Here is a 17,807-nt window from a genome sequence, read left to right as displayed (position 1 = left end):
GGGGAGTAGGGAGAGAGAGAGAGGGAGAGAGAGTGGGGAGTAGAGAGAGAGGGAGAGAGTGTGTGGAAGAGAGAGAGAGAGGGAGAGAGAGTGGGGAGTAGAGAGAGAGAGAGAGAGAGAGAGAGAGAGTGGGGAGGGAGAGTGCGGAGAGAGTGCGGGGAGCGAGAGAGAGAGAGAGTGGGGAGGAGAGAGATAGAGAGAGTGGGGAGGAGAGAGTGGGGAGGATAGAGATAGAGAGAGAGAGAGTGGGGAGGAGGGAGAGAGAGGGGAGGAGAGAGAGTGGGGAGTAGGGAGAGAGAGAGAGGGAGAGAGAGTGGGGAGTAGAGAGAGAGGGAGAGAGTGTGTGGAAGAGAGAGAGAGAGGGAGAGAGAGTGGGGAGTAGAGAGAGAGAGAGAGAGAGTGGGGAGGTGAGAGAAAGAGAGAGAGATGGAGAGAGAGAGATGGGGGAGAGAGGGGGGGAGAGAGAGAGGGAGGAGGAGAGAGAGAGAGGGGGCGAGAGAGGAGGAGAGAGGGGAGGAGAGAGAGAGAGAGAGAGTGGGGAGGAGAGAGAGGAGGAGAGAGAGAGAGGGCGAGAGAGAGGGGGAGTGAGAGAGAGGGGGGAGAGAGTGGGAGAGGGGGAGAGAGAGAGGGAGGGGGAAGAGAGAGAGAGGGAGGGAGAGAGAGAGGGAGGGGGTAGAGAGAGAGGGAGAGGGAGGAGAGAGTGAGAGAGAGAGAGTGGGAGGGAGAGAGAGTGGGGAGGAGAGAGAGATGGGGGGGAGAGGGAGGGGGAGAGGGAGAGAGAGGAGGAGGAGAGGGAGGGAGGGGAGAGAGAGCGAGAGTGGGAGAGAGAGAGAGGGGGGAGAGAGGGAGAGGAGAGAGAGAGGGGGGAGCGAGAGAGAGAGAGGGGAGAGAGAGTGGGGAGATAGAGAGAGTGGGGAGGGAGAGTGCGGGGAGGGAGAGTGCAGGGAGAGAGAGAGAGAGAGAGTGGGGAGGAGAGAGATAGAGTGGGGAGGATAGAGAGAGAGAGAGAGTGGGGAGGAGAGAGAGAGAGAGGGGAGGAGAGAGAGTGAGAGTGGGGAAGAGAGAGAGAGTGGGGAGTAGGGTGAGAGAGTGGGAGTAGAGAGAGAGGGAGAGAGAGTGGGGAGGAGAGAGAGAAAGAGAGAGAGATGGGGGGAGAGAGAGATGCGGGGGGGAGAGAGAGAGAGGGGAGAGAGGGGGGAGAGAGAGAGAGAGGGTGGAGAGAGAGAGAGAGAGGGAGGGAGGAGAGAGAGAGAGAGAGGGAGGGGAGGGGGAGAGGGGGGAGAGAGTGAGAGAGAGAGTGGGGAGATAGATAGAGAGAGTGAGTGGGGAGAGAGAGAGATGGGGGGAGAGAGAGAGATGGGGGAGAGAGGGAGAGAGAGAGAGGGAGAGGGAGGGAGGAGAGAGAGAGAGAGAGAGAGGGAGGGAGGAGAGAGAGAGAGAGAGGGGGGGAGAGAGAGTGAGGGAGAGGAGAGAGAGGGAGGGGGGAGGGAGAGAGGAAGTGGGGGGGGGGAAGAGTGTGGGAGAGAGGGAGAGAGTGAGGAGAGAGAGGGAGAGATGGAGAGAGTGGGGAGGGAGAGTGCGGGGAGAGAGTGGGGAGGAGAGAGTGGGGAGGAGGGAGAGATAGAGAGAGTGGGGAGGATAGAGAGAGAGAGAGAGAGAGAGAGTGGGGAGAGGAGAGAGAAGAGAGAGAGAGAGAGTGAGAGAGAGAGGAGAGAGAGAGAGAGAGAGAGAGGAGAGAGAGAGAGAGAGAGGGGAGGAGAGAGAGAGAGAGGTGGGGGAGAGAGAGGGGGGGGGGGAGAGAGAGAGGCGGGGGAGAGGGTGAGAGACGAGGCGGAAGCTTGGCCCTTATCCAATCAATCCCCCCCCCCCCCCCCCCCCCCCCTGCTCCCCGCCTATTGATCCCTCCCTCCCATCGCATCCTCTTCCCTACTCAACCCACCCCAAAACATTGCCTGGATGATGTCCAGAGCTTGCTGCATACGGGCACAGGTTTCATTATCTGAGGGATTGCAAGTGGAACTGAACACTGTGCAATCATCAGCGAGAATCTGGCCTTATGATGGAGGGAAGGTCTTTAATGAACCAACTGAAGATGGTTGGGCCGAGGACACTGATCTGGGACATGGTTGACCACATCATCCTTCTCCACTCCCTCTCCTCCGTTGTCCATTTGGGTGTGACTGTACTCGCCTGGACTATCTAATTATAGCCAGAGAATCACTTGCACTCCCTGCCCCCGCATTGTTACCTCTGGTGTCCCCCAAGGATCTATCTGTTATGTATGCAATGAAGGTACAAACTGAGTACTGTTTAACTAAGCAAGGTACAACCTTGCTTCTGCTTTATTTTGGTCCAAAGTGCCTGACTCATAAAATTGCTGGCATTTTATATCTGAGCAGCACCATGTGCGTGCTGCTCAGTGGCCTCCAACAATGACACCATCTGGTGGCTACAACAGCATGTACATACATGACAATACCCTCCTCTGAGATCTTATCACAGTCTTTCACAGGTTGAGATGGTCCGGTGCTTTACGCTCCCGGGTTGACCGTCTCAGTTCGATTCCCGCCTTGGGTGAGTGTGCGGAGTCTGTTGTGGTTGGTGGCTGCATGGCTGACTTGTTGGGGGTGGCAGTGGCCATGTCAGGAATTGTAAGGCAATTTTTATTGAGCAAGTCCGTGATGGAAATTCCAGGTTCACTGATGACCCTCGAGTCCACTGAAGGCTGCTGGTAGGTTGGTTGGTCGTCGACGGTTTCTTCGTCCGACTGCTCTGGCTCGTCTGTGTGCCTCAGCTTTGTTTGATCCATGTGTTTCCTGCAAGTTTGCCCATTCTTGTGCTTAATAACAAATACTCTGTTGCCCTCCTTGGCCATGACTGTACCAGTGATCCATTTGGGACCCTGACCATAATTCAACACATATACACGATCATTAACAGAAATCTCGCGTGATACAGCTACGTGATCGTGATACCCATGTTGACTCTGTCTTCTGTATTCAACATGATTACTTAAATCCGGGTGTACAAGAGATGACTTGGTCTTAAGACCTCTTTTCATCATGAGTGCAGCAGGCGAGACCGCTGTGAGTGTGTGGGGCCTTGTCCTGTAACTCAGCAGTATGCAAACGGGTCTGCAGTGACCCTTGGGTTACTCTCCTCATGCTTTGTTTGATCATTTGTACTGCACGTTCTGCCTGCCCGTTGGACGTAGGCTTGAACGGTGCTGACCTTACATGTTTTCTGCCGTTAAGTTTTACAAACTCCTGAAACTCCTGACTGATGAAGCACGACCCATTGTCGCTCACCTCTATGTCAGGCAGACCATGTGTCGCGAACATGACATTGAGATTCTCTATGGTTGCAGTGGACGTACTGGATGACATGACTATGCATTCCATCCACTTCGAATAAGCATCCACCACCACTAAAAACATCTTGCCCAGGAAGGGACCTGCAAAATCTACATGGATCCTGGACCAAGGTTTGGATGGCCATGACCACAGACTCAGCGGCGATTCCGCTGGTGCTTTGCTGAGCTGCATGCAGGTGTTGCACTGATGGACACATGCTTCCAGCTCAGAATCAATTCCTGGCCACTATACATGGGACCTGGCGATGACCTTCATCATTATTTTACCAGGATGTGTGCTGTGTAACTCACGCACAAAGTTCTCTCTCCCTTTTTTAGGCATTACAACTCGATTGCCCCATAATATGCAATCTGCTTGAATAGACAATTCGTCCTTGCGACGAATGTACGGTTTGGCCTCCTCGCACATTCGCTTAAGTATGGTAGACCAATCTCCTTTGAGGATGCAACCCTTTATCACCGATAATATCGTGTGCTGGCTGGTCCAGGTCTTAACTTGTTGAGCCGTGACAGGGGTACCTTCACTCTCAAAAGCATCCATGATTAACATTAAATCTGCCGGTTGTGGTGTTTGCACCTCCAGTGTGGGCATCGGCAACCGGCTCAAAGCATCGGCACAATTCTCTGTGCCAGGTCTGTGGCGAATGACATAATCATGGGCAGATAATGTCAGCGCCCACCTTTGGATGTAGGATGAAGCGTTGGTATTGATATCTTTGATCTCGGAAAACAACAAAATGAGCGGCTTGTGATCGGTCTCTAATTCGAACCTCAGACCGAACAGATATTGATGCATCTTTTTAACACCGTACACACACGCTAAAGCTTCTTTTTCTACCATGCTGTAGGCTCTTTCTGCTTTAGACAAACTTTTGGATGCATACCCGACAGGTTGTAGTTTCCCCGACTCATTGGCTTGTTGTAACACGCAACCAATTCCATATGACGAGGCGTCACAGGCCAATACTAAACATTTACATGGGTCATAATGTACCAGCAGCTTGTTCGAGCAAAGCAGATTGGTGGCTTTCTCGAAAGCTCTTTCTTGCAATGTGCCCCATACCCAGTTGTTGCCTTTTCTCAATAGCATGTGCAGTGGTTCAAGTAAGGAGCTCAATTTAGGTAGGAAGTTACCAAAGTAGTTGAGTAGACCCAGGAACGAATGCAGCTCCGTCACGTTCTGCAGCTTGGGTGCATTCTTGATGGCTTTGGTTTTCACGTCAGTAGGTCTGATGCCATCAGCGGCGATTTTCCTCCTGAGGAATTCGGCCTCCGGTGCCATGAAGATGCACTTCGAGCGTTTAAGTCTGAGTCCCACTCTGCCAAATGCAATAGAACCTCTTCCAGGTTGTTCAGATGTTCCTTCGAGTCACGACAGGTGATCAGGGTGTCATCTTGGAATACGACGATTCTGGGAACGGACTTTAGTAGACTTTCCATATTCCTCTGGAATATTGCTGCAGCCGAGCGAATTCCAAACGGGCATCTGTGGTCAATAAACAGTCCTTTGTGCATGTTAATGCACGTAAGTCTCTTCGACGCCTCGACCAACTCCTGCGTCATATAGGCCGATGTCAAGTCCAGTTTTGTGAACGACTTCCCTCTGCTAGTGTCGCAAACAAGTCATCAGCCTTCGGTAACGGGTACTGATCTTGTTTCGAAATCCTGTTGATGGTAGCCTTGTAGTCTCCACAGATTCTGACTGTGCCATCACTTTTCAACATAGGAACAATAGGGCTGGCCCATTCATTAAATTCATCCGGTGATATGATCCCTTCACGCTGAAGTCTGTCCAGTTCAATTTCGACCTTCTTCCTCATCATATACGGCACTGCCCGAGCTTTATGATGGACGGGTCTTGCATCTGAGTCCATGTGGATCTGCACCTTGGCTCCCGTGAAGTTGCCGATACCCGGTTCGAACAGCGAGGGGAACTTGTGCAATACTTGGGCACATGTATCTTCCTCCAACGACAACGCTTTTATGTCATTCCAGTCGCATCTGATTTTCTCCAACCAGTACCTGCGGTAACTCGTGAACCGCACCGGTATACATTACGACACATAATTTGTGCACTACCAATCACCTTTATCAGTTCTTTGGTGTATGTGTGCAGCTTGATGTTAACAGGGCTCAACCTGGGCCTCTCAGTCTTAGTATCCCACAGCTTATTAAATGCCTTCTCGTTCATGATCGATTGACTCGCTCCTGTGTCCAGTTCCATCAATACCGGTATCCCGTTAAATTTCACGTTAATCAAAATTAGTTTACTCTTGGTTATGAAAAAGTACAGTCCATGCACTTCCTCCTCTGGCATCTCAGATTGCGTATTCGGGTCCGCGCTAGTCTGACTCTCATCCTCCACGTGATGTGTCGCTCTGCCGAAAGCCGAATCATTCACGATCACAGCCGGATTGGCCCTGCCATGTGCCGCTCTGCCAAACGCCGAATCAATCGCATTTACAGTACTTGCCGAGGTTCAGTTCTTCACTGCTATTTGCTTTAGACTCCTGTCCGTCATCACACATGATGGAGAGATCTGGATGGCCCTTTTTAAATCCAACTCCTCCACCGCCAGAAGTTTGCGCAGGATCACCTCGTGGTTGATACCGATAACAAAGAAGTCCTGCAGCATGTCTGCCAACACCGTCCCGAACTTGCACGGTCCCGCTAGACGTCTCAAGTCAGCAACGAATTCAGCCACGCTCTGGCCCTCCAATCGAACGTGTGTATAAAACCTGTATCTCGAGATGATGATGCCGTCGTCTGGCTTGAGGTGCTCCCGTACCAATGTACACAACTCCTCGTACGTTTTCTCTGTTGGATCACTAGGTATGAGTAGATTCTTTATCAGACCGTAGATCTTTGAACCGCACACAGTGAGGAACACGGTCCGGCGCCAATCTGCATCGTCGACCCCCTTGATTTTGTTGGTCATGAAGTACTGGTTCAAATGACTCACAAAGTCTGCCCAATCTTCTCCCTCCCCGAATCGCTCTAAAAATACAATCGTACTCATTTTGCAAACAAAGCTTCTTGTATTCTCGTGGCCAAATGTTATGTATGCAATAAAGGTTCAAACTGAGTACTGTTTAACTGAACAAGATGCAACCTTGGCTCTGCTTTATTATGGCCCAAAGTGCCTGACTCACAAAATGGCTGGCCTTTTATACCAGAGCAGCACCATGTGCATGCTGCTCAATGGCCTCCAATAATGACAACATCTGGTGGCTACAAATAGCATGTACATACATAACACTATCCTTGGCCCCTCCTATTTCTCATCTGTATGCCGCCCCTTGGCGACATCATCCAAAAACACGGAGTCAGTTTCCACATGTACGCTGATCACACCCAGCTATACCCTCACTACCACTTCTCTCGACCCCTCCACAGTCTCTAAACTGTCGGACTGCTTGTTCGATATCCAGTTCTGGATGAGCACAAATTTTCTCCAACTCAATATTGGGAAGACCAAAGCCACTGTTTTGGGTTCTCGCCAAAAACTGCATTCCCTAGCCACCGACTCCATCCCGCTCCCCAACCCTTGTCTGAGGCTGAACCAAACTGTTCGCAACTTGGTGTCATATTTGACCCTGAAATGAGCTTCCGGTCACATATCTGTGGCATAACCAAAACCGCCTATTTCCACCTCTAACATGGCCCGTCTCCGCCCCTGCCTCAGCTCACCCACTGCTGAAGTCCTGATCCATGCCTTTGTTACCCCTAGACTTGACCATTCCAACACACTCCTGGCTGGCCTCCCACATTCTATCCTACATAAACTTGAAGTGATCCAAAACTCAGCAGCCCATGTCCTAACTCGCACCAGTTCCTGCTCACCCATCACCCCTGTGCTCGCTGACCTACATTGGCTCCCAGTTAACCACTGCCTCGATTTCAAAGTTCCCATCCTTGTTTTCAAATCCCTCGAAGGCCTCGCCCCTCCCTACCTCTAATCTCCTCTAGCCCCACAACTCCCCAATGTCTGCGCTCCTCTAATTCTGCCCTCTTGAGTATCCCTGATTATAATCGCTCAACGATTGGTGGCCTGCCTTCTGTTGCCTGGGCCCCAAGCTCTGGAACTCCCTCGCTAAACCTCTCTGCCTCTCTACCTCTCTTTCCTCCTTTAAGACGCTCCTTGAAACCTACCTTTTTGGTCACCTGCCCTCATTTCTCCTTATGTGGCTTGGTGTCAAAATGTTTGTCATAACACTCCTGTAAAGCGCCTTATGATGTTTTACTATGTTAAAGGCACTATATAAATACAAGTTGTTATTGTCACTTTCTCTCTCTGTCACATTCTCTCTTCCTGTCTCTCTCTCTCTCTCTCTCAATCATTCTTTCTCACTCTCTGTTTCTCTTTCTCTCCCTCCGTCATTGTCTCTCTCGCTCCATAATTTGGTATATCCTCTATGACATCACAAACACACTTTTACAAGATGGCTCTTAACAAAGGAACTTGTCAGGTGACCTGCCACCTGATGCTTTATTATTGTAAACAGCAATGGCTGCATTACCACAGTAGTCCACTAGGTGGAGCAGTAGTCCACTAGATGGAGCTATATATTACACTTCTCCCTCCTTAATGAAGAAGTAATTATAACAATCATCATACATAACTTGCATGGTTATACATAACAAAAGATATGGACTTATTTTGCCATATTTACAAATCAAACTTAACCTTGTTTTCTGTTTCGAAGAGGATACCTTCACTCTTGAACAGAACCTTCCAAACATGGTGTCGAACTTAGACTCATTCGAGGCTGATCCTGAGGAAAGTTTTCCTCCAAGGGATGTCCTTGATCTACATTTGAACTCTCTACAACTTAAGACTATTTGTCTGCCTGACTCGGACTCAGACTTAAATTCTGACTTTCTCTTGAACTTGTTTCTAGTACATTGGATGTAACATTTGCTACTGGTACTTTACTAATGAGTCAGAAATAATCGAATCATTCCAACTTTCATCTCCTTCCACACCTGTAGGTAAAATATGATCAATGTGAACAAAACTAACCTGTCCATGGTCAAACATCTTGAACAAATATGTGCAAGGAGCACATTTCTTCACCACTCTTCCTGGTAACCACTTTAACCATTTATGGTGATGGTTCTTCACTCTAACCTTCTGATTCAATTTCACACTCCTCTCTCTTACTCTACCTCGATCATGATTCTCTTTCTGTCTTAATTGTTTATCTTCTACGGACTGTGCCAAGTTTGGTTTTAACAATGAGAATCTGGTTCATGGCTGTCGTTTGAGAAACAACTCTGCTGGTGTTCTACCAGTAGTTGTGTGAGGAGTATTACGATATGAAATTAGAAAATTAGCCAATTTGTGGTCCAATGACAATTGCCATTTCTTTGGATTTGGATCCAACATTTGTTTCATGAGGGCACGTTTTACAATTTGTCCTGTGCGTTCTGCTGCACCATTTGAAGCAGGGTGGTACGGTGGAACCTTGGTATGTTTCACACCATTTTTGCTTGTGAACTATGCAAATTCTTCTGAACAAAATTGTGGTTCATTATCAGACACAATTTCTTCTCGGAGGCCGTATGATGAAAACAATCTTCGCAAATTGTCTTGTTTTACTTGTTATTTTCCACATTGGAAACACCTCGACTCACTTCGAATGGCTATCAATCACAATGAAGAATTGTTGTCCTTCTAACTCAGCAAAATCTATATGTAACCTTTGCCACACCCTGTGGGGCCATTTCCATGGCTGTAATGGTACTGATTGTGGTTTCTTGCTTACCGATTGACATGTTGTACACTGACTGACGATGTATTCTCTATCTTTATCTAGACCTAGTTTGGCCAGCCCTTTGCTAAGTGATCATACACCTTTGACATAACTGGGTCACGTTTGGTTGCTCTATCAATCTCTTCAACTGTGACTAGCAGTTCATCAATGTATGAAAAATAGAACACTTCTTCCCTATTGGGTGTAACTTGTGATGGGGAAGGCAACCTAGACAAAGCATCAGCATTACTGTGATCAGCTGATCATCTGTACTCAATGTCATATGTATATGCTGACAAAATCAAAGCCCATCTCTGCATTCGGGCTGCAGCTAATGTTGGAACTGGGGACTTTGGATGGAGGATTGCTGTCAGGGGCTTATGGTCTGTAACGATGGTAAACTTACGACCATTTGTGAAACTTCTTGACCTCAAAAATGAATGCCAAAGCTTCTCATTCAATTAGCACATAATTATGCTCACTGGCACTGAGAGTGCGTCAAGCATAAGCAATTGGTCTCTCCTCTCCACTATGTAATACATGAGAGATCACTGCGCCAACTCCATACGGAAAGGCATCACATGCTAGCTTGATCTCCTTAGATACGTCATAGTGAACTAACATGGTGCTCTCTACCAATTTGCTTTTACACTCCTTGAATGCTGTGTCGCATTCTTCTGACCACTTCCAATGGATCTGTTTTTTCAACAGCTCATTCAGTGGATGTAACACTATAGCCAAATTTGGTAGGAACTTTCCATAATAGTTCAAAAGACCCAAAAATGATTGAAGTTCAGTGACATTCTTGGGAGTGGGTGCATTTGTAATTGCATCCAACTTGCCCATGGTTGAATATAAACCATCTTTGTCTACTCTGTACCCTAAGTACTCCACTGAGTTTTGAAATAACTCACTCGCCAGCAGTCACTCATACTCTGTGCTTCTCTAGCCGTTTGAGGACTTCATTCAATATGTTATTATGGATTTGCCTGTTTGGTGCTGAAATGAGTATGTCATCCAAATAACATACTACCCCTTCACTACCTTGCAAAATCTGGTTCATCACCCCTTGGAATATGGCAGGGGTGAAAGACACTCCAAATGGTAGCCTAGTAAACTGATATAGGCCTGGATGAGTATTTATAGTCAGCATGACTTGGACTCCTCATCTAGTTCAAGCTGTAAGTAGGCATTTGTGAGATCTAACTTTGAGAAGATCTGACCATCTGTCAGTGTTGTGAACAAATCTCCTACATTTGGCAATGTATTGGGGAGATTACCCTATAAGAACTTTGTAATCACCACACAACCCTACCTTACCATAGGACTTAGGTACAACAACAATGGTTGTAGCCCAATTACATAGATCTATCTTAGAGATAATGTTCTCAGTCTCTAGTCTTTTGAGTTCTTGCTCAACTTTCTCCTGAGTGCATATGGTACAGGACGTGGCTTGCAGTAAACTGGTCTAGTGTCCTTCTGTACCCTGACACTCGCTTTGAAGCCTTGGATCGACTGCATGTTTCACAGAACACCTTCGGATACTGTTTGATGACATCATCCTTCGATGCAAATCTCATTTCAACACGAAAAATCTCACTCCAATCCAGCTTCAGTGATCCCAACCAATTTCTATCTAATAAGGCTCCTGCCACTACTAAGAGAGGAAAGCTCTGAAATTGATCCTTGTATTGCACCAGTATGGTGATACGAGCTACCGCAGGAATTTTCTCCCCTGAGTAGCCTTGCTGCTCTATCTTGGATTTCTCCAATGGAAAATCACTCAATTTGTCGAGGTATAGCAATTCCGATACTACGCTCACGGATGCACCAGTGCCAATTTCCATGGGTATCCTGCAATGTCTACTTGGATGATGATACTTTTCAAATCGCTGTTAGATACCCTCGTGCTCCTGGTGACGTGTATCTCTTCGTCTTGTTGTTTTTCTTCCATGCTATGTAGTCTCTCGGGATTTCTACTGATAGCCTTGAAAGTTGGTTTACTCTTCAGTCGACCTTCGAAGATGCCCAGTTTTCCTGCAGAAGTAACACTCTGACTTCATATATGGACAACTTTGAGCAATGTGTTGTCCCAGGCGCCGATAGCACGACTTCAATGTTCTGTTACCATGGTCAGTTGCTGGGACCTTGGGGCCCAACTGCCTTTTACTTTTAACCTGCAGGCGATTCACCTTGGTTGTCTGATGGCTGGAAATGGCTTGAAATTCTCGGGCGCGCTGGTTGGCCTTTTCCATTGACATAGCAGTCTGACAAACTAAATCAAAAATCAAGTTAGGAGTTGTCAAAAACTTTCTTCTGATTGCTTCATTTTTCATCCCACAAACAAATCGGTCTCAGAATGCTTGTTCCTGGAAGTTTCTGAAATGACAGTGAATGGATAGCTTCTTTAATGCTACAATGTACTCACTGATACTTTCGTCAGTTAATTGATCTCGTATTCTAAAACGATAACTTTCAGCGATTTCCAGGGGCTCAGGACTGTAGTGCTGTTCTAACTTGGTTAGAATCTTCGTCAGTGGCGTGTCCTTTGGCTTGGCGGGAACAAGCCAATTGTTCAGGTTTCCATACAACCCGGGGCCTGCTTCAGGAAAATAGCCCGTTTTCATTCCAACACCCCCGGTTACAGTTTTTTGCATCGGGTGAAAAACATTTCTAGCCGCTCCACATACGCTCAGAAAGTCTCTCGGTCACGTTGAAACTCCTCCAAAATGCCCTTTTATTCCCATAGGCGTGGCCATCTGGGCTCTTCAGTTCAGCCAGGTGTGCTTGTAATTTACATGTAATTTTAGCTGTTATGTGAAACAGAGAAGCTCTCCAAGTCTCTCTGTTTGGCAAGAATCATCCACAAATTTCAGCTTGGGGCTCCAATTATCACAGCTTTCATCGCCAAATGTGGTATATTTTCTGATATCTCAAACACACTTTCACAAGATGGCTCTTAACACAGGAACTTGTCAGGTGACCTGTTACCTGATGCTTTATTATTGTAAACAGCAATGGCTGCATTACCACAGCAGTTCACTAGGTGGAGCAGTAATCCACAAGGTGGAGCTACAAATGACACATTAGTCTTTCTTGTCTTTCTCTCTCCAACATTCTCTCTCTCTTTCTCTCTCGCTCTGTCACTGTCTCTCCCCCCATCGCTCTCTCTCTCTCTCTCTCTCTCCCTGTCTCTCTCTCTCTCTCTCTCTCTGTCTCTCGCTCCATGTCACTCTTCCTGTCTTTTTTTCTCTGTCACTTTTCCTCTCCCCTCTCAGTCTCTGCCTGCCTCTCTTTCTCTCCCTGTCATTATCTCTCTGTCTTTCTCTTTCTCTCCATGTCCCTTTCTCTCCCCTCTCACTCTCTCTGCCTCCCTCTCTTTCTCTTCCTGTCTCTCTTTCTCTACTTGTCACTATTTCTCTCTCCCTGTCCCTCTCTCTCTCAGTCCATCTTTCTCTCCCTGTCCCCCACTCTCTCACCCTCGAGCCCTCCATCTTTCCCTGTCTCACTCTTTCTCTATAATGTTTGTCCAGGGATTCAGGAGAGAACCCACTTCACATTATTTCAGCTCCTGTTTTCATCCTTCGTGGGATCTTCTGTGCTTTTTGAGGGCAGCAGGATGTAATCACACTGAGTTTTGTCTTTGGTTTCAATTACCAAACAAATATATCAAACAGTAATAGAGTAAATGAATGGTAGCCTATCTCAATTTGCACACGATCTCACTGAGTGGATTGCTGGGTCAGTCCAGAGGGCAGTTAAGAGTCACCACGTTAGGGTGGGCCTGGAGTCACTATTGGCCAGACCACACAAGGACGGTCGATTTCCATCCCTATGTAACATTGCCCGATTCTGCCCCTGCCTCAGCTCATCTGCTGCTGAAACCCACACCCATGCCTTTGTTATCTCTAGACTTGACTACTCCAATGCTCTCCTGTCCGGCCTCTCATCTTCCACCTCCATAAACTTGAGCTCATCCAAAACTGGGCTGCCCGTGTCCCATTCACCCATCATCCTGCACTCGATGGGGTCCCGGTCCACAAACACCTCCATTTTAAAATTCTCATCCTTGTTTTCAAATCCATCCATGGTCCCCCCCACCCCCCTCCCCCCACCGTATCCTTGTAATGTCCCCCAGCCCCACGACCCCCCCGCGATCTCTGAGCTTCTCCAATTCTGGTCTCTTGTACTTCCTCCGATTTCCATCGCTCCATTATTGGAGGTCGTGCTTTCAGCTGCCAAAGCCCCAAACTCTGAAATTCCTTCCCTAAACTTTGCCCACTCTCTTTCCTCCTAAAAGATGCTCCTTATAACCTACCTGTTTGACCAAGCTTTTGGTCATCCGTCCTAATATCTCCTTATGTGGCTTGGTGTCAAATTTTGTTCCATAATGCTCCTGCACCGTGGGACATTTTACTACGTTAAAGGCAAGTTGTTACTTTCTTTGCCCTGAAGAGCTCCTGCAGCGATGTCCTGGGGCTGAGATGATTGGCCTCCCAACAACCACAACCATCTTCCTTTGTGCTCGGTATGACTCCAACCAGTGGAGAGTTTTTGGCCTGATCCACGATGACCACAGTTTTACGAGGGCTCCTCGATGTCATACTCGAACAAATGCTGCCTTGATGTCGAGGGCAGTCACTCTCACCTCACCTCTGGAATTCAGCTCTTTGGTCCAGGCTGTAATAAGGAGCTGAGTGGTCCTGACGGAATCCAAACTAAGCATCGATGAGCAGGGTATTGTTGAGCAAGGGAAGAGAAAGGGATAGAGGGAAGGAAAGGAAAGGGACAGGGAAAGCTGGAGAGGAGGAAGAAAAAGGGATGGAGCAAAAAGGTGGGGAGAAAACAAAGAGGGAGGAATACAGGAGAAGGTGGGTAACATGAATCATGTAGCAAAGTCGAGAGAATAAGGGCAAAGATATACACCGAGCAAAACTCCAACAATATGCCACGTACTAGAAACAGATGCCTCTCCTTCGCAGTGTTAGATCGGATGGACAACTTCATAATTGGGCCTTCCTTTATCAGCTCACTCGAAGGGTCGATGAGTTCTTCATCTCCCCCGAGCATTTCAAAAATCTCCCACATCTTCTCCTGCTTCTCCTACAAGACATCAAATAGATAAAGCAATGTTACACACACACACTGAGATAGATAGAGCAATGTAACACACACTGAGATAGATAGAGCAATGTTACACAAACACTGAGATAGATAGAGCAAAGTTACACACACTGAGATAGATAGAGCAATGTAACACAAACACTGAGATAGATAGAGCAATGTTACACAAACACTGAGATAGATAGAGCAATGTAACACAAACACTGATATAGATAGAGCAATGTAACACAAACACTGAGATAGATAGAGCAATGTTACACACACTGAGATAGATAGAGCAATGTAACACAAACACTGAGATAGATAGAGCAATGTAACACACACTGAGATAGATAGAGCAATGTAACACAAACACTGAGATAGATAGAGCAATGTAACACACACTGAGATAGATAGAGCAATGTAACACAAACACTGAGATAGATAGAGCAATGTTACACAAACACAGATAGATAGAGCAATGTAACACAAACACTGAGATAGATAGAGCAATGTAACACAAACACTGAGATAGATAGAGCAATGTAACATACACTGAGATAGATAGAGCAATGTAACACACATTGAGATAGATAGAGCAAGTTACACACACTGAGATAGATAGAGCAATGTAACACAAACACTGAGATAGATAGAGCAAAGTTACACACACACTGAGATAGATAGAGCAATGTTACACAAACACTGAGATAGAGCAATGTTACACACACTGAGATAGATAGAGCAATGTTACACAAACACTGAGATAGATAGAGCAATGTTACACACACTGAGATAGATAGAGCAATGTTACACACACTGAGATAGATAGAGCAATGTTACACACACTGAGATAGATAGAGCAATGTTACACACACTGAGATAGATAGAGCAATGTTACACACACTGAGATAGATAGAGCAATGTTACACACACTCAGATGGATAGAGCAATGTTACACACACTGAGATAGATAGAGCAATGTTACACACACTCAGATGGATAGAGCAATGTTACACACACTGAGATAGATAGAGCAATGCTGCACACACACTGAGATGGATAGAGCAATGTAACACACACTCAGATGGATAGAGCAATGTTACACACACTGAGATAGATAGAGCACTGTAACACACACTGAGATAGATAGAGCAATGTAACATACACTGAGATAGATAGAGCAATGTGACACACACTGATAGAGCAATGTTACATCCAGAGATAGACTAAGGCTGGAGATGTTATAGATACACTGTGCCAGTCATGTTGGTGAATTTTTTTACTCACCAGTTCAGCGATTGCAGCATTTGAATGCTTCGCAGCTTCAAAGATTATCTCCAGGGATTCTTGTGTTAAGAGATTCAGAAAAGAGGTATTTAATTAACTGAAGAATTTCAGTGACAGTAGTCTTTTGTGTCTCTCTTCTTCAAACCGTGTTATCTCGTAACTTATTGAAGAGACCTGACCCTACAACCTAGGCCCAGTTTTGCCCACCATCTCACTGTATCCAGTGGATGTCATGTATTTGGATTTCCAGAAGGCATTCGATAAGGTGCCGTATGAAAGGTTACTGCACAAGATAAAAGCTCACGGGGTTGGGGCTAATATATTAGCACGGATCGAGGATTGGCTAACTAACAGAAATCAGAGAGTTGGGATAAATGGGTCATTTTCCGGTTGGCAAACAGTGACTAGTGGGGTGCCGCAGGGATCGGTGCTGGGGCCTCAACTATTTACAATCTATAGTAATGACTTGGATGAAGGGACCGAGTGTAATGTAGCCAAATTTGCTGCTGATACTAAGATGAGTGGGAAAGCAAATTGTGAGGAGGACACAAAAAATCTGCAAAAGGATATAGACAGGCTAAGTGAGTGGGCAAAAATTTGGCAAATGGAGTATAATGTGGGAAAATGTGAGGTTATCCACTTTGGCAGAAAAAATAGAAAAGCAAATTATAATTTAAATGGAGTAAATTGCAAATTGCAAGGATGTACTTGCATTGGAGGCTGTTCATAGAAGGTTCACGAGGTTGATTCCAGAGATGAAGGGATTTGACTTATGAGGATAGGTTGAGTTGGTTGGGCCTATACACATTGGAGTTCAGAAGAATGAGAGGTGATCTTATTGAAATGTATAAGATAATGAGGTGGATGCAGAGAGGATATTTCCACTCACTGGGGAAACAAAAACTGGGGGACATAGTCTCAGAATAAGGGCCACCCATTTAAAACTGAGATGAGGAGAAATTTCTTCTCTCAGAGGGTTGTAAATCTGTGGAATTTGCTGCCCCAGAGAGCTGTGGAGGCTGGGTCATTGAACATAGTTAAGGTGGTGATAGACAGATTTTTGAGCGATAAGGGAGTCAAGGGTTATGGAGAGCGGGCAGGGAAGTGAAGCTGAGTCCATGATCAGATCAGCCATGATCTCATTGAATGGCAGAGCAGGCTCGAGGGGCCAAATGGCCAACTCCTGCTCCTATTTCTTATGTTCTTATGTTCTTATGTTCTTATCCTGTATCCCCACCTTCTCGCCTCATTCCCCTACTGCGTTGCCCTTTGATCCCATTTACAGCTAATGGAACTATCGGCCTCCCGGTCTGCAGGAAGCCCATGTACTCGCTGTGGATTTGACCCTCTCACTGGGATTAACCGAAGCTAATGCCCAACTGTAAGTCAGGTAATGTGCAAGCTTCTCTCCTCTTACTCTCGGCATGGGTCCTGTCGGCGGAATCGGGCGGCAGCCTCCTCAGGTAGTCCTTCAGGAGCAGCTGGTATCGAGGGATTCGCTGCACTGGTTCTAACATGTGATGTTGCAGAGTCAGACTGCCACACATGTCCTGTGCCTGAACAAACACACAGTGTTAGTGCAGCTCGCCCACACAGCACACACATACCCACGGCACACACATACCCACGGCACACACACCCACACGGCTCACACACCCACACAGCACACACATACCCACGGCACACATACCCACACAGCACACACATACCCACAGCACACATACCCACACAGCACACACATACCCACGGCACACATACCCACACGGCACACACATACCCACGGCACACACACCCACATGGCTCACACACCCACACGGCACACACATACCCACGGCACACACATACCCACGGCACACACACACACACGGCACACACATACCCACGGCACACACACCCACACGGCTCACACATACCCACGGCACACATACCCACACAGCACACACATACCCACGGCACACATACCCACATGGCACACACATACCCACGGCACACACACCCACACGGCACACACATACCCACGGCTCACACACTCACTCACTCACCCACTCACTCACTTACTCGCCCACACACCCACACGCCCACTCACTCTACTCACTTTCACTCACTCACTCACACACTCACTCACTCACACCCACACGCTCACTCACTCACTCAGTCACTTACTCATTGACTCACTCACTCACATGCCCACTCGCTCTCACTCACCCACATGCCCACTCGCACTCACTCACTCACTCACTTTCACTCACTCGCCCACACACCCACTCACTCACTTTCACTCACTC

The 17,807-nt window shown here is 47.1% G+C and overlaps 2 protein-coding genes across 2 annotated transcripts in view; one reads left to right on the top strand and one right to left on the bottom strand.

Moving 5' to 3' along the window:
• LOC139227986 (voltage-dependent L-type calcium channel subunit alpha-1S-like) overlaps positions 1 to 3,414 on the top strand; it is a 31,744-nt gene extending 28,330 nt beyond the window's left edge. Inside the window, exon 6 of the mRNA XM_070859141.1 lies at positions 3,368 to 3,414. Within this exon, the coding sequence (XP_070715242.1) occupies positions 3,368 to 3,414 (47 nt within the window). The remainder of the gene's footprint in view (positions 1 to 3,367) is intronic.
• Positions 3,415 to 11,129: 7,715 nt separating this feature from the next.
• Positions 11,130 to 17,807, bottom strand: part of LOC139227985 (FYVE, RhoGEF and PH domain-containing protein 4-like) — an 81,358-nt gene continuing 74,680 nt past the window's right edge. The window contains exons 7-11 of the mRNA XM_070859140.1: positions 16,940 to 17,078; positions 15,523 to 15,581; positions 14,054 to 14,232; positions 11,820 to 11,974; positions 11,130 to 11,404 (exon numbers count right to left, since the gene is read on the bottom strand). Of these exons, the coding sequence (XP_070715241.1) occupies positions 11,130 to 11,404; positions 11,820 to 11,974; positions 14,054 to 14,232; positions 15,523 to 15,581; positions 16,940 to 17,078 (807 nt within the window). The remainder of the gene's footprint in view (positions 11,405 to 11,819; positions 11,975 to 14,053; positions 14,233 to 15,522; positions 15,582 to 16,939; positions 17,079 to 17,807) is intronic.

Source organism: Pristiophorus japonicus, chromosome 17, assembly GCF_044704955.1.
Source record: "Pristiophorus japonicus isolate sPriJap1 chromosome 17, sPriJap1.hap1, whole genome shotgun sequence".
Taxonomy (NCBI): Eukaryota; Metazoa; Chordata; class Chondrichthyes; family Pristiophoridae; genus Pristiophorus; species Pristiophorus japonicus.
This window is presented reverse-complemented; position numbering and strand designations above follow the sequence as displayed.